The sequence below is a fragment of the Mixophyes fleayi genome, chromosome 7 (genome assembly GCF_038048845.1).
Source record: "Mixophyes fleayi isolate aMixFle1 chromosome 7, aMixFle1.hap1, whole genome shotgun sequence".
Lineage (NCBI taxonomy): Eukaryota > Metazoa > Chordata > Amphibia > Anura > Limnodynastidae > Mixophyes > Mixophyes fleayi.
The window spans coordinates 96,131,176-96,153,858 of record NC_134408.1 but is presented as its reverse complement, the minus strand read 5'-3'; the positions used below and the strand labels follow the sequence as shown (position 1 = coordinate 96,153,858).

The window sequence follows — 22,683 nt, the reverse complement described above, 5'->3', positions numbered from 1 at the left end:
CTAGAATGTGGTGTGATAAAACACAGGTGGTGTGATATGTACATTTTTAGGAACAATGCCATTTTTCACTACTAGCTCCGCGGTGATATTCAGCAAGCATTCTCTTACAGAATGTGCAAGATATGTCCGTGTCCCACAAACAAAAAGACAAAAACCACATACTTTATTGATTTTTTGTTTGTTTATCTGAATAATATTTTTAAACCACCTGTTTTGAAGTTAAAAATACATTTTCATGGCAGTAACATTTACAAAGGCAGTGAATACGATAAAAGGCACAGAAGGTACATAATCCTATTTACCACTTGCTACGATAAGGAGAAATATTTTATAGTGATGAAGAGGTCAACCGCAACATATTAAATGACCAAGCTACTCCTAACAGATGTAAAGAATATATTTAAATACAGTATATTTCAATAATGCAGTTAGGACTAGGCTACACAGATGACCGTTGCTAGAATGTTTCAGGTGGTGGCGTTCTTAAAAATCACTCTAGATTACAGAGCATTTATCTCGTCATAGAACATTATACTCTCTCATAGTATTATAAAGATAATCAATGATCACTAGTATCTAGAGGGATCTTCAACAAAACATGTATGTAAATACCCATACATTTCCTTGACAACATTTCTAAGAAATTTGATAGCTAGCTAAATGCAAGAAATCATTTTTCTGAAACCTTTCATAAGTGACCATTGCTGCACTAGCCAATCGGAAAACTTGTTAGCAAAGAAACAATTTCTCCAGATGTTTCACTATATATTAGGGAATAACTTTCATATAAATCAACATACAGTTTAGGTTGAGGTCATTCTAAGAGCAATGTAATGAAGTAGAAGTTAGACAAGTAAGAATTGTAAATATTATATAACCTGTACATTAATGTTTAGAAAATAATGGGGGAACGTTTACAAGGTTAGCTTATTCTCATATTCTGCAATTGCTGAACATTAAACAAAAATCAGATTTATTTTTTTTTTTCAATACTATCTAGGGCTGACACAGTAACTGCTCAGTGATGTGCTACAAAGTGGCGAGACAAAAAGCAGAAGGTGATATATGTACCTTTACATTTACTCTGGTAAAAAAAATGGCAATAGAGAGTATTGTGCTTTGCATTGTAGGATGATACTGCATATCAATTTGCTATAAGGATGTAGATTACATTTAATTCTACATAATTACCATGGCACAACTGGAAAAGCCATGTTGTCATTTAGAGAGCTCAAACCAGAGCCAAATAACTTTGAATGAATCAAATCTCATCTTCTATTTTCAAGTGTTGGGTAATCATTACTACCAAAGGAAAGCTCTGAATTAAAAAAAGGCAGTGGCAGCTTTACTGAATATCACACTAAAGCACAAGTTGGCGACTTGTGCATTAAGGATAGTCTTGTTTGAGCAACAGGGTTAGTCTGCATTTTTGGCATGCCAAAAGTTTGTTACAAACGACCAGTAAGAGGCAGACATTGCAGCTGGAGGAGGCTTAAGAGTCAATTTGTTGATTCAGGAAGAACATATTCTTGGCATCTCCAGCTGACATGGAACAGGAGCAGTGACTGGCTGGTTTAGCTCCTCTTTGACACTGTGATCCAGGCCTCTTCTTTTGGAGAAGTTACAAGCTCATATTTGCTCTCCATAACCTGACCTTTCACAGGCAGTAAATGTAGCTTCCTCACGAGGACACAAAGAAGTACCATTGCCACCATGTAGGCAAACCTAAAGGAAGAAGAAAAGGAAAAAAGAAAGTATTTAACCTTCAGAATTTGGCACTCAGGAAAAGATTTAGCTTGTTAAAGCAGTGCCACAGTCACCCTACATATTTGCATAGGTCCCAAATATTTATGTGGAAACATATTTTTGAACTTTATGACATGATATTGACCGCAAAAAAGGTACTTAACAAAAGCTGGCCCCACCTATGCAGATTTAGCAGATCATTGAAATTGGTGTGGGTTTTGTGCATATCCCAAAAGATTTTAACAAAAGGTGAAACGTTACATAACTGCAGGTTTGAGGTAATCAGCTGACCCACACATATAGAACGTGCCAGTGTCTCACCATCTTTCTACTGCAATCTAGCATATCTGCGCACCTCTTTGTGACTCAGATCACTCTGCAATCTGCATAAAGAACCAGACTGCAGTGGGTGGGGTAGCGCTAATGGGAAAAAAAAACCATGTCAGCGCTTTAGGTTACTAGCAATGAAAATAATAAAAAAAAATGTTGGCAACAATTGTAATCTCAGTTTTTCTGTATTTAATAATTAACTCTTAGTAACACCATGGGGACTGTCTACAATTTTCATGTTAACGGTGCAATCAGGTAGCACTAACTTTTGGGTCTATGGATGACATTTTATTTTATTTCAGACAAAGCTCTCCTGAAAAAGGAGAGGTGTCACGAATATGCTGGCATGTGCTGCCACGTCTCTAAGTGCACCAACAGGGATAAAACACCTGAGCCTGCCTTCAAACTAATTACTACTGGAAGACTGATAGAGAACAACCCTAAAAATGTGATATATATGTATATTGATGAAACAAAGGAATCTTCTTCTGCATTCAATAAATCTCATCTGAAATGGATAAAGAAAAGTGGCATCTCGTGAAAGGAAGCGATGAATTCTGGAACTGCCCTACAAGTGGTAGTCATTGCATGAGTATGAGTTTGTATAAATATGCAGGGTACAGAAGTGGGTAAACGTCTAGACATTAAATTTATCAACATTCAGAAAGTCAACAACATTAGGTTGACTATTGAAAGGTAGACAGTATTATTAGATTGACAATTCAAATGTAGATAGTATTGAATGAATAGGGTTAGAGTTAGGATTAGGGATATTCTTGTCAACCTAATACTACCGTCTACATTTGAACTGCCGACCTAACACTACCGTCCACATTTCAGTTGGCGACCCAATACTACAGTCCACATTTCAGTTGGCGACCCAATACTACCGTCTACACTTTAATTGTCAACCTAATAATACTATTGATCATGTAACTGTCGAACATATGTGTCTCACCCCAGAAGAGTAAGGAGAAGAAATGGCTAGTTCATTTTGATACATGCAGATTACACCGAATCTTATCACGACAACAATGAAGATAAACATTTAGTACCACAGGAGGATTTCTCCCTATATGTAAACAGTATTCTCAGCAAACAACATTACTGCAAATCATTTTTCTTTTATGAATCCCAGAGCGATACAGGGGGAAAAAAATAACAAAAAAAATATGAATAAGCAGAGGGGAGATATGCCATATATTTATTGTTTTTTATCTCATCGCTTTTTATTGCTTGCTGAAGATTTTTTTTTTCACAACTACTTGGCCTTCTCATTCCAATGGTACCAATACATCACCCTGGAAAGCTGAATTAGTCATTGTCAGCTGTTGCAGTTTATGTGGTATGTGTGCAGAAATTAATCCAATACTAGATTGCTTTGAGAAGTACAACAGTAGAGCAGAACTAAGTTAGCTCAACCTGAAGAATTGCTGGTCATATAGATAATATAGCAAAAATGCATCAAGTATGGAATTCTAGTCAGTACTTGAATCATACAAATATCTAAAGACAGGAAACTGTTTAAAACAACTAAAATACTGTTTTGCTGTTACACCGCACACAAAAAAAAGTGAGAAACAGCTATACCTGAAAACACACAACTGTATACAATATATATTTATATACAAGCAGCACTGTTATCCATTGTAAATACTAGAACCGCAGACTCCCCTGTATAAGTATATAGTAACATCCGCAGTGTGAACACGATAGATTACAGGGCTGCAGGGAGTTTAAGTACTTGAAAATGTACTTAAATGACTTGTTAAAGGGCAAGTTCACCTCTGGAACATACAGTAGTCAGGTGGCCATCATCCACTGGGACACTAACCTAAGTAGCATCCTTCACTCAATTGTGAAATGATTGAGCGGTCACCAAATAACAAGGGGTGACGGAATGCCTAAAGGACTGGAGCATGTGTGCCAGTCAAGACACAAAAATTGCGATAATTGCTTGTTAGGAGTTCTTGTCACTGTATTGATAACAAATACTGCCAGAGATTGGTAACAAATTGTTATCCATCTCCAAGTCATTAAAGCTAAACACATGATTATACGATGAAAACCTTTTTTTTTTTAAGCAATCCTTTGTAAATAAAATTGGCAAAGAGTGACTTAATATAAAAGTAGATACTTGGGGGTTGATTGGACATATGCCAGTTTGCATAATGTAAAATATGCAAGTTGGACCAGTGCATGACTACAAAACAGGTCCCACGCATTTAGAAGTATGCAGATATCTAGAATCTGAGACTTGCACCTGCTTGCAAGAGGTGGGACGGAGGAGAAAAGGGGCGGTCTACGGTAGGCCAACAACAGTGTTCTCATAGTTACAAATTGATGCAGACCCGAACATAGCCACATATACTCCTATCAAAGCCATATCAATGGCAGGTGCGGGAGGACAAGCGCAAATATAAGCCGATGATGGTCGCCAGCAGCTTTGCAGATTAACCACTGAAGATGATTTTTTATTGCTCATGAACAGATTATGATTTTGTGAATATATTTTACCAAGTATTTTTTTTGTTTGTACCCGAGAAGGAGTTATACCTGCTGTATTACTGTTTTAGAGATTTTTTTTTTTATTCCAACCTAATAGTGAATGCGTATTATGCTAACAAACCAAACGTTTCAAGAACTGGGTCTAAATGTATCTGATTTATACCTTCCATAAGATATGCAACATACACATTTTAATGTACGTTTGTGCATTTTAGTTGGTGGTAAGGTAAAGTGGCATTATAAATGGGATGGTATTAAGAAAAAGCACTAATAGTTTCTATATGTTATAGGCTTAGTGATCCTTTAATATGCATACAAATAGACTTCCTGTTCTGTGAAGTATAGAAAAAAAAAAAAAAAAAAAAATCTACCCCTTTCCCTTTTAAAAATATAATAAATACATATTGCTCAGGATGTGTTTGATGGTTACAGCACTGGAATCTAACCATAACTCCTCAGGTGCCCGCTATCAAGAATTTATATAATTCCCCACGTGACTAGTCATTTATTTATATAGCTCCTCCATATTTCAATACACTGTATTGAAAATAGTTATTCACATCAGTCTTTGGTCCACTAGAGTTACAGTTTAAATTCCCTAACACATACTAGGGTCCATTTTATTCAGCAGCCAATGAACCTATCAGTATATTTTTGGACTGTGGGAGTAAACCATAGTACCCAGAGGTAACCCACATAAACATGACGGAGAACATACAAACCCCACACAGATAGGGCCCTTGTCAGAATCAAACCCATTAGCCCAATGCTGTGAGACAGCAAAACTAACCACTGTGCTGCCTCAAACATGATGATGCCTGGAGAATATACAAAGGAGATTGCACATGATAGAAAGCAGCCATAGAATCAGGAGGAACAGCCCCAAAGACACAATAAACAACTTTGAAAAATCTGTTGGCGCCACTCTTTGGTTAGAACTCCACTAGTCAGGAGTGGGTATGTGTAATACTTTCATTCTAACTTTCATTCCAACCCAAGATGTTCATCCCTTTTAAAACCAAGAGATCTCTCTGTGGAAACCACATGGTGAAAGCAGAGAAACATGTAGGAGTTTTGCTTCAGAGTCTGTGGAATACTGTTGACACACCTGATTTTCTGATTCCTGGGGGTAAATGTATGAACCTCCGGATTCTTCAACTCTGGCGAGTTCAGCGTCTTCAGCGCTTAAATTTAAGGCAGCGCTGCCTTGTAAAGGGAAGTCTCCCTTTACAAGGCAGCGCCGCTTTAAATTTAAGCGCTGAAGACGCTGAACTCGCCAGAGTTGAAGAATCCGGAGGTTCATACATTTACCCCCTGGTGTCTATATTGCTATTGACATCAAGCAGGGATCTGTCCAATTGCTGCAGGGATAGAGAAATATCTGACTGTCGCAGTGAAGTGCCGAGGAGGAGCTAAATTAGAACGTAGCCCAGATATGGGTAATCCTCTCAGCATGATTATGTAGTAGAACTATTAGTGTCTTGAACGGTCAGCATACAGACCGTCCCCGTCTGTGGGATATATATATCAGGATCTCATTCTAGAGACTAAATGTCCTGCACATACAACTGACTGATAATCACAGTAATTTTCAGGTGCCAATAGACTTTTATGAGCACTATACATATATAGTTGCTATACTGTGGACTGTGTATATTATTAGTGTGCGCACATGTGGCGTTGAAAGCAAAATCATCTTATATCTACTGAATAGCAGATAAATAGATATAATTTAGGTATATGTAAACACATGTATGTATTAATAAGGAATGCTCTATGCCCTCTCCTTTTTCTTTAATGGTTCCATATACTTGGGAAATTAGCATTTCCTTTTTTGGAGAGCAGCATGTAGCTTTATTATTATTTTACAACAGTGATTTTTTTTTATTGTAACAATATTTGAAGGAACAATAGGAAGTTGCAATCTTCATGATTGCATCATCGTATTAGTCCATACAGCCGCATCTCACTCTGCTTTTGACTGGGGTGAAATAGATGAACGAGGCTACCCTGAAGGCTGCAACATGCAGCCGTTTTCCCCAGGGTTCCAGCAAGGGAAGTGGTGGGTAAAGTGACTTTCACACTACGCAGCTTTAAAAGGCTCACAGTAATATGTGCTGCTAAACAATATTAAAAGCTCCCCCTGAACTTGCTTTTTATGCAATATGTCTAGGTGGCATCTTTTTCTCGAGGAGCTCTTGCTGTCAACCACCCACACTGATAAGGTCTGTATGGAGGAACCAATGAGAGTATAAACTTTGGAACAATGGCAAGTAAGAACGAGTAGTGTACAGTGGCTGTGTCACTATAACATAGACAAATATTTGAAAAACTTAGGACCCAACATAACATACCTCATGCTTCCGTTTTTAACCTCTCCACACGTCATTCTTTCCTTTTAACTCACCCCTACATTTATTCCACTTCATTAATGGCCTCCAGATGAAGTTTATGATACAAATAGTGATTTCCCTTCTATGATAAATTCTTAATAGAATCTGCTTAAGATTTGTGCAGAAAATAAATTCATACAATTATAAGCATCATTACCTGATGCTCCTTACTCTGAAAAATGTGAAATAACAAACAAGAGGGTAAAAAAAAGTGTTTATTATTGCAGTATGTTCTTGTGTATCTAGTGTCTGTTTGTCCCTGGTGGTGCAGGTAAGTGGCCTTAGGTAGAGAATCTCACAGTAATGCAGTTCTGTAAGGAAGTGATATCTGTATCCTGCTCGGTGGATGAAACAAATCAATATCTGTTAGAGAACGGACACGGGTTTTGCAGCAGGTCGTCAACACCATAATTCTAGGCAAAAGGGCGGACTGATTTATGCCACTCCCTACATTATAATCATGTTGTCAGAATAGTTTAGTCAACTCTCATTTTCATGAGCCACAGGACTCTTGCTCCAGGCTTCCCCAAGAACAGAGTGTTAATATCTTAAGTTTTTAGCTACAGTCTAGCTAGTTTCCCTGAATTGGAAGTGATCTATAAGGCTGTTTGGTTGAGGACTAGAAGTATGCTGCAATTACCAGTGTACAAATAGTTGCCCAAGTTGCTCACTAGCAATTTTGCCAGCACACTGAGCAGTTACTTCCGTCAGTGACTTTTCTGCTATCAGATAGAGGCAAGACAACACTTTACCTACTGAAATTCGTACTTAAAAAATATGTTGATATTGGAGGTAAAATAGGTGGGAAGTGAAGAGCTTCCAGCAGAGCATGTTGTTGTGAAGTTTATGCTGACTTGCTATGCCCATTTCTGTTACCAAGCAAAAGGGTGACCATTTATTCTGGTTTCTGAAAAATACTAAAACAAAATTATTGGAGACTTGATATTTGGAGTATTAAATGTGTGTCCTGCATAAAATATTTCAAATGCATAGTAGGCCAGTACCATGCAGGCTGGAAGCAGGAAAATGTGTTATGTGCAGAGTCTATATACCACTCCATCAGCAAATCACCACAGGCATGTAAAGACATTAGTATTCTGGGGAAAATCATACGTGCGTGTGGCCATAATTACTATTAACTGGAGAATTTCTTGAAATATTTGTATACAATAGAAAAACTTGTAGCTTTGCCAGTGCACATAATCAAACAATACCCTAAGATATATTCTTCCAACAGGACTATATATCACATGAGATAAAACCAGCAGCCGCTCATCTATCACTGTCCCTGGAAAGCTTCACCGAGTGCAGGGTACTTATACATAAAAAATCTATGACTATATAGAAAGCTGGTTATTATTGTGGCAAACACGATCATTTTTGCATTTGCAAATTAAACTCACTATCCACCAGCACCATATTTTTAAAATGAAAACCTGGGATTAAGTGTGAGCGTTTTATAAACTATTTTCAATTACTTGCCATCAAAAGGAAGCATGGAACAACAATCATGTTACTTTATTCCAGGTATTACTAGACGCATCAGAAATATCTATAATTAGAAATAATTCAGATTTCAAAAAATTGGTGCTCTATATTAATCATACCCAAAGAGCTGTGTCCTGACTGGAAATTCACTCTCGTTAAACCAATTGTTTCTGTGTCATGGTTTTAAATAATAAATAGAAATGTTTAAATGTATACAATGATCATGTTTTTTATCAGCTGGATTTAGAGTCCCAGGCCTTTCAAATTTTGATGGTCAGTGTGATAATTAGCCAACTTTCAGCCAGTCACAGCAGGAAACAATTCAGACGATAGGCGAACACGATCACGTGACCCATATGGTTGCTAACAACGTCGCTATGTGACGTCACTAATTGTGGGAGGGTCCTTCCCCTTTATAAGACCAATCAACATCTATCTCGGCTTGCCCTGACAAAGCCTTATAGTGAAATGCGTGTCGGCGGACGCTGCGCTCGCTGCTCTCAATGATTTAGACCTATTAACATCAAAAGACCAATTACTTAGAAATTCTATAAAATCATTCTATAACCGCTAACACCACACTCTATTTATGACAATACTACATATATGTGGACAAATAAGAACACTACACGATCAGGGAATTATATTTCCAACTACTTTTATTGGTTACAGGTGGCATTTATTTACTGGTCCTCATTTATAAGTTGGGTCTCCCCAAATATTGGTGATGTTATAACTAAAATTGAGCAGCGACACAGCTAGGTAGTTTCTTTCTACCTATCTTAACAGTTTATAAATTTCTATGCTAATCATACTTCATATTCAATTTTTAATATTTGCTACAAGTCCTTTGATAGACCTAATTTGTTGCTTATAAATTTTAATGACGATTAATAAAATTATAAGTTTTAAAGGCTTATGGCCATTTGAGTGCCTCATTTTCGGGACACACTTTTCTCTTTTTCTCGTGGGTAGTATTGATTCTAATAGTGTGTGAGTGCACCCTCCACTAAGCATTACAGGAAAATATAAGGAGTAACAATGGTCCACTTGGTGCGGTGCAATCTAACTATCTTCAGCTGGAAACTCTGTTGGCATGGTTTCCTCTCTCCCATTGTGTTCAGACACTGTTGGTTTCTCAGAGTATTCATGAACCCAGTGCTCCCGTCAGCAAGAGTACATTGGTCCAAGGGACAGTAAAATCATATGTGAGGTAAGAGATGTAGTTATGTAACATAATAAAGTTATTACTACTTAATGCTGTGGGAGGTTATAAAAAAATAAATAAAAATAAAGTCACAGACTTGGCCAACAAAGCTGCACTACCACCTAGTAAAATATCTTACTATGGTCCTGCCACCAAGCTGCAGCCCATTCCTCTTGTGATCTCCTCCATGTTCCTGCACGGTAGAGGGACACCATAATAAAATATTTTACCTAGAGAGAATAGCAGCTTTAATACAAAATACTGCACATTAAATGACTGATCCACTAAATAGATAACATTTATTTGAATTAATTAGTATAGGTCAGTGGTTCCACAGCGATCTCACAGGTGTTCTGCAGCCTGGGCCAGTGGTAAGCAAGGCGGGAGACTACTTGGTAATTATTTTAGCTTAGGGGTGCCTTGAATAAATTATTGAGACCCTAGGGGTGCCTTAAACTCAGAAAGTTTGGGATCCACTGGTATAGTTTATAGTTTTGGGTGGAGTTTGAAAAAGATACAAAAATGTACTCCCCATTGTTGACCAACCTGCAAGCTTCAAGGATCTTCTTCTCCTACTGAGGCGGGCATTCATCAAACTAGCAGTGATGTTTTCAACGCCCCCCCTCCCATTGACTGTTAATTTGCAGAAGTGGGAAGTTCATAGGCGATGGGCATCGACAACACCACTGTGTATGAATGAGGCAAGCAGTCATAGGACCTAACATATTAGGTAACAATGAACCGAAGGAAAACTGAATTTTAGATTTTATCTGATGTTAGTGATCTCCACTCAAAACAAAATCATTCTAATAACAGTTCCCACGTTTGCATATTATTGGTACCTAATATATATGTCTTTAGCAAAAACATTATTAAGTAAACAGCAATATTTTTTATTAATATTGTGTATGCAGCAATCATTTCACAATATAGCCCTTTGATACACATTACACAGCTTTTAACTAAAGTGATGTAGAGTTACTTGATCACAGTATCACATGATAAAATAACAAAGTGCTGTCAAAGTTTAGAGAGCCGATAAAGTTGTCTGGAAGTAATCTGTCAGAATGACATCTAGAGTACACGGATGAATCAATTATCTCATATAGAAAAGAAAGACAAAGACAAAGGGCTAGATTTACTAAGCTGCGGGTTTGAAAAAGTGGGGATGTTGCCTATAGCAACCAATCAGATTCTAGCTTTCATTTATTTAGTACTTTCTACAAAATGACAGCTAGAACCTGATTGGTTGCTATAGGCAACATCCCCACTTTTTCAAACCCGCAGCTTAGTAAATCTAGCCCAAAGTGTCTTAAGACTGCAACACTGGTTTCAAAATGCAGACAATAAAGCATATATTTCTCACAGGCCACTAGTTAATAACTTGTTGTTCCACTGCCTTTTAATGTTGTCTGTGCTTTACAACTGTAGACAATGTAAAACATGTTACAAATGTGATATAAATAAAGTATCTTTCAACAATGTGAGAACCTTTGTTAGAGCTTGTACCCACAGAAAAACAATATTATTTAAATGTATAGACAAAACATCACTTTAACAGAGCGTTACAAGTACATTCATTAATGTATTTTACATAGAACTCATATTTTACCAAGCGTTAACACCTCTGGATTCTTCAGACAACTGTGAAATTAGTTTGTACAGGTCAATTTACCTACATTTATTTTTGGACTAATAGCACCAAAGCATGTTTAATATGCTTTAAAAATGCATGTTAAGTGCTTAAAGAGAATGCCCACGTGTATTAGGTCTTACAGAAGAAAAAGGGTAAAATATAATGTCAGCAGATGTCTCCTCTCGCACTGAGGGTTCTGTAAAGGATGAGAAGTTGGGAGTGGGAAGCGCTTCTGGTAAATAAAGTAGTGATATACTAGTTATGTTGTGTATGACTTCTATTTGTTGTTGCTGAAGCCTCAGAGGAAACCGGCCTCCGTTAGTATCCCACACTGAGGCCACAGGAAACAATTAAAAATAAGACCTGTGTTACATCGTAAACACACTTTCATTCAACTAATCAAAGAAAACACAGTAAAAATAGATGTGCCTTTGTAAAATACACATGCTAGACAGATTGAGGTTTGTCCTCTGTTTGGAATAATGCAATAAGAGGAGACCCCCAGTGTTGACATTCTATTACGCAAATGTCAGAGCAAATAAAGTGCGGCTTTCCCTGAGAAAATTCTCACCAGATAAAGTTTACCAATAATAACCATGGCGTGTATCACTTCTCGTATTCTCTATGTATGTACAGTACCACCCAGGAAGGTTGTCTTGTTAGTATCTTACCTAAGCTCAGGACACTCTTGGCTCCCTGAGAAGCCTAACAATGTTAAGTTCTGTTTTGCCATTTCCTCTTCAAATCTGTCTGGATTGAATCTGAATGAAAAAAAAAATACATTTTTTTTAGCTATTTTAAATTAACTCATTTTTTAACTTTCAGAAAGTGTGTGTGAAACTGAAAAAACTAAGTGTACAAATGATATGCACACACAAATATGCAGACAGGAGAATGGAGGGCATATGGTGGAGGGGGGGGGGGGATGTTTGATGACAAAACGAGGAAAAGTAAAATAAAAACAAAAAAAAGCACAACCAACCATAATGTGATTAGCATAAGTACAGAAGGTGTGAAAAATCTAAAAAGTCCAAAAGGACACTAGTCAGGTGGACATATTTCAGATGAACCTTAACAAAACAAAACATCTATCACTTATAGCTAATAAAGAGACCAAGAAGAGAGTTATCCAATGCTAAAGACCACGCCTATGGAACACATACCTGTAGGCAGAAGGCCAGGCTGTGCTATCCTGGAGAACAACCCCAAGAGCATACAGCACAAGTGTCTGCAATGAGAAATAAATTACTGCTTAAACACATTACATCCATTTTACTTCATTCAAATATACATTCTTATACTTTAGCAATATCGATTACTGGATGCTTGAGAGTTTAATAATTTTTATTAATATTTAAACAGTGCATACAATATTTATACATCTCTGTACACACAATTATCCAGGGAAAAAGAGATCATACATTAGTCAAACTGGAACCTACAGGAATAATTTCATTGTCAATTAACCACTAAACCAGACATCGCCACACTAGATAATCTTTACTACAAGTGGGAAGAGTGAAATTTACTATAGATTTATAAATTTACAATGAATGTTGCATCAATTCTGTTTTTTGCATCTTAAAATCAGTTTGTTAGATAAAATTTCCAATTCCTATATCCCCAGAACTTCAGAATAAGTGTCACATGCTGGCCATGCTACCTTGCACTGGGCAGGGCCAAGTAGTTACCGAATTACATAAATCACAAGCTCCACGCCAGCCTAAAGAGAAGGCAATAAGCTAGATGGTTATCTTCCAGAGTAGCAGCTAAAGTTTTATATTTTGCTTACCTGTGGTGTAATAAAATACAGCCACAAAATATTTCTGCCTCCCCCACATGAACATAGAGATTAGGTTAGCTGTAGTAGCAATGTTAACCAATGTATTCATATGTATATAATATACAACTTATGCGAATATATATAATACAAGTTATGCGAATATATATAATACATATACACACACGCTCTTAGACATAATATCTGTATAAATTATGAGTTCTGATGTCATCACTTCAGTGTTCATTAGGAAAACTTGTGTTTTTAAAGAATAAGGCACCCCCTACCATAAATTATTATGAAAAGTATCCAAGGAGATCTATGAACTGTATAAAAGGAGAGTTCCTTTGTGGCTTCTAATATCCTAGCATGGCTGCCTCACAGCACTAGGGCCATGAGTTTGATTCTGATCAAGACACAATCTGTGTGGAGTTTGTATGTTCTCCTCAAGTTGACGTAGGTTTCCTCTGGGTGCTCCACTGTCCTCCCACAGTCAAATACATACATACTTCTGACAAAATGGACACTAGTGGGTTTGTATGGTAGGGAACTTAGACTGTAAGATCCCAGGGGGCAGGACTGATATGAGTGATTCAATACTTTCTGTAAAGCGCTACGTATTATGGCGAAGCTATTCAAATAAAATATAATGTACCCCTGTAAATTAAAACGTCACTAGGCACATAAATGTAAATTATATTTACTTGTTTTAAAGTCACAGATGTTCAGTTACTGTCCTACCTCTTTAGGAATGATGTGTTGGTCAATTCTCCCTTCCAGTTCCTGTAGACGAGCAGCAATTGGAGTGAGGCTGGCCGTCCTCACAGTCTCACATAATATCTGACGGCCATAGCTGTTGTTAAAGAGACCATTTAATATCAGGAGACATACTGGGCATGATTTATTAAGGAGAGCAAAGCATTAAAAAAAAGTCAACTTTGCACCTGGGCAAAACCATGTTGCATTGGAGGGCGAGGTAAATTTAGAAGGTGGGGACAGGTTTATATCTGGGATAGGACATGGACTAGATCAACTTTAAATTTCAGTGTAAAAATAAAGCTATCAACTATTTGTGTGCGACCTGAAAAAGCAGCCAGTATTTTCCTCGGTGGTAGTCCGTTTCACAATGACTACAATAACGACAAGAAGGACGCCGACATTTACACTGGTGTGAATCGCAGTGTGACCAGTGTAAATGACGATGTTAGCAGTGGCCGGATATTCTCTAATCGCAATTTACAGCTGACTGTTATAACGGGTGCCGGAGAGACAGTTCATCTAAATAATGGTATATAGATATTTACTGACTGCTGCCTTGATACTCATCGTGATTTTTCTGTCGGTGTCCTCCTTGTCATTATTGTAGTCATCGGAAACACGCACCCCACCCTATTTTCCTTACGTGCAAAATAATAAGCTAAATTGCACCCCTTGCATTGTATCATGGTTTGTCCAGGAGCAAATTTACTCTTTCTTTGCTCTCCTTAATGACTCAGGTGCACTGACTGTTCAAAGATGATCCAATTAAAGGAAACTTTAAAGTGCACCCATCACCTAACACAATGGGTGAAGCCATTTTATAGAGCATTAAACAAACAAGACTGGTATGGGTAGATTACACAGCAATATATAATGTAACGTCATGAAAAGAACATTTCTTTGAAAAAGTTTAAAAGACAAATAGAATTATATAAGAATATAAAAATGAAATAAAAAATATAATTAGTGAAAGAAGAAAACACCAACCTAAGCTGTTCTAATTTCTCCATTGTGATGGGTCCTTTACCAAGGACCTGGATGACTTCCTTGTAAAACTTGTCCTGAACACCTTCAGCAGTTGTTAAGAAATAGATTGCCCAAGTGCACACTGGAAAATAATTTGAGAACTTGACTAAAACAACAGTGTTATTAAATTGGGTCTACGATCTACAGAGACCAAAATGCATATTCGCTTCCCCCAACAGTCCAGTATTTTTTTGGGATAGTCCATATTTCCTGTGGGAAAAGGTGCTTTGGTAAATTGGGGTTGTGGTCTGAGCAGATTGGGAGTGGGGACAATTCTGCCTAATTTTTTTTATACTTTATTTATGAAAGTTGAAAGCCCCTCCCCTCCAAGAAGTAAAATACACAATTACTTTTGTGAGGATACTGAATTTCTACGATTTCAAAGAAATGTAAAATTTCTGAATCACAAACAGTAACTAAATTACAAAAGTTTATACTTTTTTCTGTGTCCAGATTAATAGACAATATTACATACAGAACCTCTTTTCTGTGATCACATGTAATATAACTAAGAACTGCACATTGAATGCTCAGACAAAATATAATGCTATCTCAATACAAGCATGTCTTTAAATAAAACAAAACAATACACCTTTGTAACCAATTGACCACAAAACTTGTAGTGGAAATTCCAAAGCGAAGACTTTAATTAAAGTTTAAGATAGATGAGCTAGGCACTTCCTTGACCCAGTGTACTTGGGCAAGACCATTTAATACAGCTCTCTCTTTATGCTCTCTTCTGGGCCCGCTTCCTGGATACTTTGCAGCAGAAGAAAGCATGGCCTATAAGGTCAGTGCGACTTTGGGGATTTCTTGCTGTGCCACAAACGAGCTAATTACATAATGCAGAGAGCAACCAAATAAAAAAAAAAAACAAAAAAAACAACAATACAAAACCTAGTACAAACTGGTGAGTTTTTCTTTAAAATGAAATAGTTTAAATACTTTTTGTTAGATCAATCTGTCAACATACCCTGCACTAGGAATAATGCACGAAGGCCAATTTGAGTTTAAAAATCTAGTTCCAAACGCCTTCCGATCTTGCAGTGTGTATGCACTCACACGACTGTTGGCCAAGAGACAGAATAGGAACCTGTACCTGTGTCTTTGTTATCAAATGTGCAGAGTGCTGTAGGTAGAATAATGCGTCTGTTCGTTCTGAATATTCGTTTCAGAGTCATGTAAGCGAGCAAAAAGTTAACAACATTGTGGAAAAGTCAAACTTTATTTTGTGTGTTATAATCAATGAATGACCGACTACACTGCTCTTGGACCAGATGAAGAGCACAGATCTAAAGGTAAATCGTGTATAGTGTGTACACATGAATCGGTAGACTGATTGTAACTTCAGTCGTTTGGAAAATCGTTGGTGATAACAAATTGGTTGAAAGTGCTTGTAGTGTGTACCTAGCCTAGGTGGTCACACACTATCACCACAGCAGATAACAGGCAATGTATTCAATATCACAGTGTGTGGCCCTAAATGGACTGTGATGCCATATAATAATCCTATTGAATTAACAGGATATTCAGTAGCCATAGAGGAAAATACGGTGAGAGGAGGACAGCTATGGATCTGTCTGAATGGGTCACAAATAAAACCAGATTTCATCGGATCTTGACACACACATTAAATAATAATCCTTTTACATCAATCTCAGGCCGCGCAGCTGGATGGGCCCATGTGGGGACACCATCATGCTTTAAGTATAGTTAGAGTTTTATACTAAAATAAGCTACTCTGGAAAGGCAGGTGAAATAGGCAAAAAAGTGGAGATTTACATGACAATTTTAGCTATTTTTTAAATCAAATTATGTCAACATTCTCATGCATCAAACTTAGCAAATGTAAAATCACATTTAATTTATATTTTTCAGCCTTGTCAGCAGGAGATATGCATATATTCACATGCTGACAAAAGAGAAAACCCATTCATGGACATTACTATGACCTTCTATTTTTACGATTTCAATTCCAGTCTTATTCAGTAAGTTGCATGAATCTGTGTGTAAAAGTGTACCCCAATATAACCCACAAGTGAAATTATGAACCGGCTGCCTTGTATCTGAAATACACCATTATACGTATCCGTTTCTCTGTAGCATTAGGACTTAACTGGGGATCCCAAATGGGTGAAAGTAGTCAAGGCAGTTCACAGTAATAAGGTCTTGCTGTCTGCTAAGGTGAGAGAGGAGGGTTGCTGTGAAAGCCCCCTACTCCTTTCAGCTGAAAAAAGGTCAGTGGGACTACTTCAGATTAACAGGCATTTTTAAAATAATGTTTATGAGAAAAATCACTTAACCTAAGAACAGCAGAAATACTAGTAAGTTGGATTTACAAATCATCTTACTATTTATGAGGGGTATTCCATCAAAAAAAGTGACGTTCCATTCAAGTGACGATTCATTGAAAATAAATTGCTATATAGAACTTGAGAAACATTGCTACTGTAATAATCTACATTACAAGTTATGCATAGGTGGTGTACCTCTTGTGTACATTCTAAGGATAATATGGTCACAGAATTTCTTGGCTATTTAATGCTGCACACAAATTTTCTAAAAGAGCTATTCAAATATACCAGTATAGAATTTCGTATCCAAAAAATAAGAGGAAATATTGCTGCTGTTCAGTGATTCTATCATGCACACAGACACCTAGGCATCTCTTCCTGCAGTTCTTGTGAGGAGCTCTGAAAACAATTTAAGGAGGCCGATGTTAGGAGCAGAGTGCGGATAAGCGGGATTGTACAATTTAGGAATGGTGCTCTAAATGATGGAAAATCCCTTAGCATTCCAAATAATAGATCTCATACTGCATGTATGTAACTCTGGCTGCACCACCAGCTCTGTCTTCTATCCACTACATGCTTCTCTACTGCCTCTTCAGCTTGGCCAGCCAATTTCAAAGCTTAAAAAAAAAAAAGCAAGGCAGATGGCAGTGTAGGGCAGAATACAGACCGTGCTGGTTGATGCAAATTGATCTGTTACAGTAGATATCAATTTTAAATCACAAAACAGCATGAACCATCCTCCTATAAAGAGAATTATAGCATGATTGAATAATTATTTGAGAAATGCGCTCTTTAATACCACTGTATTTGTTTTTCTGTGTATTTAATACTTGTTTGATACGCAATGAACCAATAAGGAAGCAAATATGTTACATAATCCCCAAGCCAAGGAATTGCATAGGATAAACAACTCAATCTACATATATTCAAAAAACCGAGACTCCAACCAAGCTCCATATGGGAAAAACTCCTTTTCTGGATAACAGGACTGCTCCAATCCCTTAACATTGTGAGTGAAATTATATTTACTTTATTTTTTTGTCGTCGCTGTTGTTACAGCAACAACCTGCTAATGCTATTGCTTGACAGATCCATAGAACAATTAATTCAAACATGAGCAGACTGTTGCTATAATACCACTATCTGAGTTGTATATTAGTCTCCTTCCCTTTGTCTACTGTACTTACATTTTTAGACACTGCTTTATATGGAATTGGTTCATGTCACTTTAGTAGCTCTTTACAAGCAGCATAAGCACTTTGACAGCCTCTAGAGAAGAGTGAGGGAGCAACTTGGATAAGTAAAATCATGAAGGTTGAGAAAAGATTAAATAATGAAACTAGGAAAGAAGTAAAACAGAGTAACATGCCATTGTATGAAAACTTTTCCTCTTAGCAGCACTTTTAAGTGGTAGATGATTAGATGTGCATATTGCTAAACCATTGTTCAGCGATTCACTAGTCATTTTGACAAATGGCAATTTTGTGCAGTCCAGAAATAACTGTAGCAATTTATAAAATGGATGAAATATGTGAATATATATTCAAAGTTGTGGGCTTATTGTAATTTACCTCATGTTACCCTCAGAAGCAACTATGTTTGTGGCCTTTAGTCTTTAGTGTTTCATGGAGATTTTTCAAAATAAAATGTGAACCAAATATCATTCAAGATTACAAGTTCATTGCACAGTACAAACATAATATGTCATCAACAAAACTTATCCTACAACCACATATGGGCTCCATATCCAGGAGTGAATTAATGAATTTAGTGCTATGTTGTCACAGCTACACCAAGGAACAAGAAACCTCATGCAGACACTTTGCCAGACCCTGGGCAAAAGGAATATAGGATCAATTTTTCTTAACTTATTTTTCTTCCATTGATTTAAAGCAGCACTCCTGGTTAAATTTAACAGGGCTGCTCTGTCCTCATTGTAGAGCCGCAGAGAGTACACACTGAAATGACTTTTCTACAGCGCATATATTTTTGTAGTACAGCACCAGCAAAGGCTGGCGCTGTGAGTACAGTCCATGGGGGTGTGACTATGTGGACCAATAAGTAGCCACAAGCACGGAGTCTGCAACCTTCTATTGGTGTTCCTGCTCACACCCATTTTCAGAGGCTATTATAGAACGGCAATCAAGCAGCTTTTGCTGGTGCTCTACTACAGTCTTGTGAAAACTGTTTCCACGTACAGTTCCTGGGGCTCCACTAAGGAGAAAAAGCAGCTCAGTCAAATTTTAACGTTTAACCAGGAATGTTACTTTAAGGCAGAATAGAAACAATTATGTCCCTGCAACACCTGTATAGCTGTAATAAAAAAAAAAAAGTCTTGTTTTATTCCTGTCACACACACGTTTATACTGTGTGCACGCTCAAATCAACAAAGAATGAAGCGAGAATGGTTGTAGGACTTGCCCCCAAGTCTTTTTTTTAGCTCTTGGCAACAATCCAGATGTTGCGAAATTCCAAAACAAAGAACAAAAACAACCAAAATAAAGAATTACTATCAATTGCCAGAAATGGGTTTATGACATTATATAGGAAAAAGAAAGGAAAAAAGGATTTGCTCTCAAACTTTTATTTGCCATGGTATGTTTTTAAGCACAACCAGGTGATAAAAAAAATAATGTATGTGTGTAATATTTTCTTATAAAGGTTCAGTCATTTACAAAACAATCAGGATTCTAGTTGAAATAAAACATTTGCAAAAACCCATTTATGTCTCCATGCTGTACTGATGTGGAGTTTCTCAGGCAGGCATATCATGCTTCATATTGAAAAATGTTGTGTGCAGGGGGTAAAAAAAAATAAATCAAAAACATTACCTGCATGTACCATGGAGTCTCTACACAGCATCCCAGACGCAGAATAAAATAGTCACATACTACATTAACAATCCACGTTGAAAGAACAGAACAGTAGAAAGAGATAGCAGGGTAAGAAAAGTTACCCCCTAATCACATGAAACTCTGCAAGACAGCAGGGAAACTAAGTCAGATACTAACAAATGGGCAATACATTTTCCCAGTCACACAAGATACTATAGAGCAGTTCACCTGTCAAAACGCTGCATGTGGTCTCATAACACAGCTCTGTAGGATAGATGTACTTAGTACTAGTGGAAATGTAGGTTTGAAGTCGCGTGCAACTATTCATCTCATGTGACAGGGAAATAGTGTTTCCCACTAAAAGCTCAGCGTTGCTATGGAAGACAACATTTTGATTTGCTGGAAAAACCATCTGTGATAGCTCTAAAGGTAAAGGTCAGATATTGATCAGATGCACTGTCTATTGTTTAAGGCAACCCTGAATGTAACATGCTTCAAGTTACAGGGTGACCATATATATTTTCTAATAAGTGTTTATGGTAAAATAAGACAGCACGCAAAGTGTGTTGTTCAGCATTAGAAATTGTGAGAACGTCAAGTGAGTTTCTTTGATATTATTTAGAAAAGCAAACTTGATAATCAAAAAACATATGTAACCTAACCAAAGAGTTATTGGAAAGAGGTAAAAAAAATATATACTGTATTTTGTATTTTGGAAGAAAGAGCACTCTTAAAATGTTCAGTTTTCCTGCACAGTATATTTAGCCCAAACTCATTCTGAAGTATAAGAGGACATTTTGAAGTATAAGAGGAAGGTTCAAAAAGCCAGGATTATATTCAATACCAGGCATGTAGAATCTTTCCATTAAGGAGCCAACTTCAAACCTTAACTTTTTTCTTGTTTAATGTTATTTACAGAATTCTTGTTAAAGAAGACTGGATAACAATTCTATACTGAACAGTCAATCTAGCAATAATAAAATGAAAACTTACAGTTTGCAGTGATCACACAGCCTGCCAAGGAGAAGATCATGCTGTCTTCCAGGACCTGGTGAAAACAGTTCTCAGATTACAAGATTCTGCCAACTAATAATAAAATCAGCAAAGTCAATAAGAGAATTCAACAAAAGCAGTCATCACAAATTATTAACGATCAGGTCAAAGGACCATAATCTAGACAAAAACTAGAACACTAAAATCACATATTAGGTGGGCAAAATAAAGGCTTGCTGTACATGATCTATTACTATAAAACTAATTTTCTTTTTTTAAATAGCATACATATTCACATGATACAGAAAGACACATCAGCAGATCCATTCTGCCTTAAGTCTATATACCCACTGGCATTTAAAATACTGCCAATGCTTCCAATGTGCTTTTTATTATTATAGATCTCAGTCAATGAAAGGCGTTATATGCATGGAAATGGAACAAACAGCAAAGTAAATTAAATGCATTTAAAACCACAAATAGGAATGGACTTGGAACAATCATTTTCAGTGCCACATGCCAGTGATCATGAATCCAAAGCGAACATGAAGTTTGACACAGCCACATTCACTTCCTTCCTTATTGGGAAATGTTTATATAATGCTTTATTTGAAAAAAAAAAAAAAGTTGAAGGAATTAAACCTGAAGTTACTTTTACAACACAGCATCTGCCATAGTAAAGGGAAAATGTTATTTCACAGCTAGTCAAAGATTATGCCATGTGCTGGTGACTGACTCACCTGTTTGTCACTCAGGTTTCCTTGCAGTAAGGAGTCCATGAACACATGCCGCCCAGGGTTCTTTCCTCTACGCTCTTTTATGGCTTTCTTCAGCACGGTTTCCATCTCCATCAGTGCTTAGATCACAAGAGGGAAACAAACATCTTTAGCTTTTGTAAGTGATGGACAGACATTGAATTAGTAGTATGGCAGGGGAGGTGTGAGGCAAAGGGATAAAGTGATTATTTAACAGAGTCTCAGATATGAAGGGAGTGTCTCATGAGGGGCTAAGATTAGGGGGCGCAGGGCACTATCAAAAGTCAATAATTGAAAGCCACAGTCCGGCAGTTGGGCATTTCTAAAGCTGGGTACACACTACAGAATTTTCTACCAACTTTTTATGCCGAGCGATTTGACATGCAACCGATTGTCCGATCGCTCGGTCCATGGACAGCATACACACTAGCCTTGTTTAGGACGATAAAGGGATAAAGTCCCTTTAGCGACTTTTTACAGCCATGTTGTCGTGAGCAATGACTGTAATTTCGTACTCACTGTTGTGGATCGGTTGGAAGTTTATACACACTACACAGCGGAAACGAGATTGGAACAAAAATATTAAACGGTACAACCAACCAAATGTGGCGATAATCGGCCATTTGGGCAGACTTTCGACCATCTTGTCACTGCACACACTGACCCGACTTTTAAATGAGTGGGCGTATGTCGGCTGATTTAGCCGATTATTGGATGAAAACTGTTGTGTGTACCTAGCTTAAGAACACCCACAATTAAATATTTACTGTTGTGTGCAGGGCAACAGGAAAATTGATGGTTTATAGAGAATAGAAAATAGCATCAGTTTTAGCTGTGTGATCTGAGCTGATTGGTAGTCTTTTAATAGGGCTCACCTAGGCCATAGTAGGTCTATTAAATCAGGGACTGGTAAATCTCAGATGAAGGCTAAAAG

At 37.2% G+C, this 22,683-nt stretch overlaps 1 protein-coding gene across 1 annotated transcript in view; it reads right to left on the bottom strand.

The window, feature by feature from the left end:
• Window positions 1-162: 162 nt before the first annotated feature.
• Window positions 163-22,683, bottom strand: part of CYP20A1 (cytochrome P450 family 20 subfamily A member 1) — a 54,748-nt gene continuing 32,227 nt past the window's right edge. The window contains exons 7-13 of the mRNA XM_075180159.1: window positions 21,735-21,850; window positions 20,995-21,049; window positions 14,835-14,955; window positions 13,830-13,941; window positions 12,472-12,536; window positions 11,980-12,069; window positions 163-1,725 (exon numbers count right to left, since the gene is read on the bottom strand). Coding sequence (XP_075036260.1) covers window positions 1,575-1,725; window positions 11,980-12,069; window positions 12,472-12,536; window positions 13,830-13,941; window positions 14,835-14,955; window positions 20,995-21,049; window positions 21,735-21,850 — 710 coding nt within the window. The 3' untranslated portion in view covers window positions 163-1,574. The remainder of the gene's footprint in view (window positions 1,726-11,979; window positions 12,070-12,471; window positions 12,537-13,829; window positions 13,942-14,834; window positions 14,956-20,994; window positions 21,050-21,734; window positions 21,851-22,683) is intronic.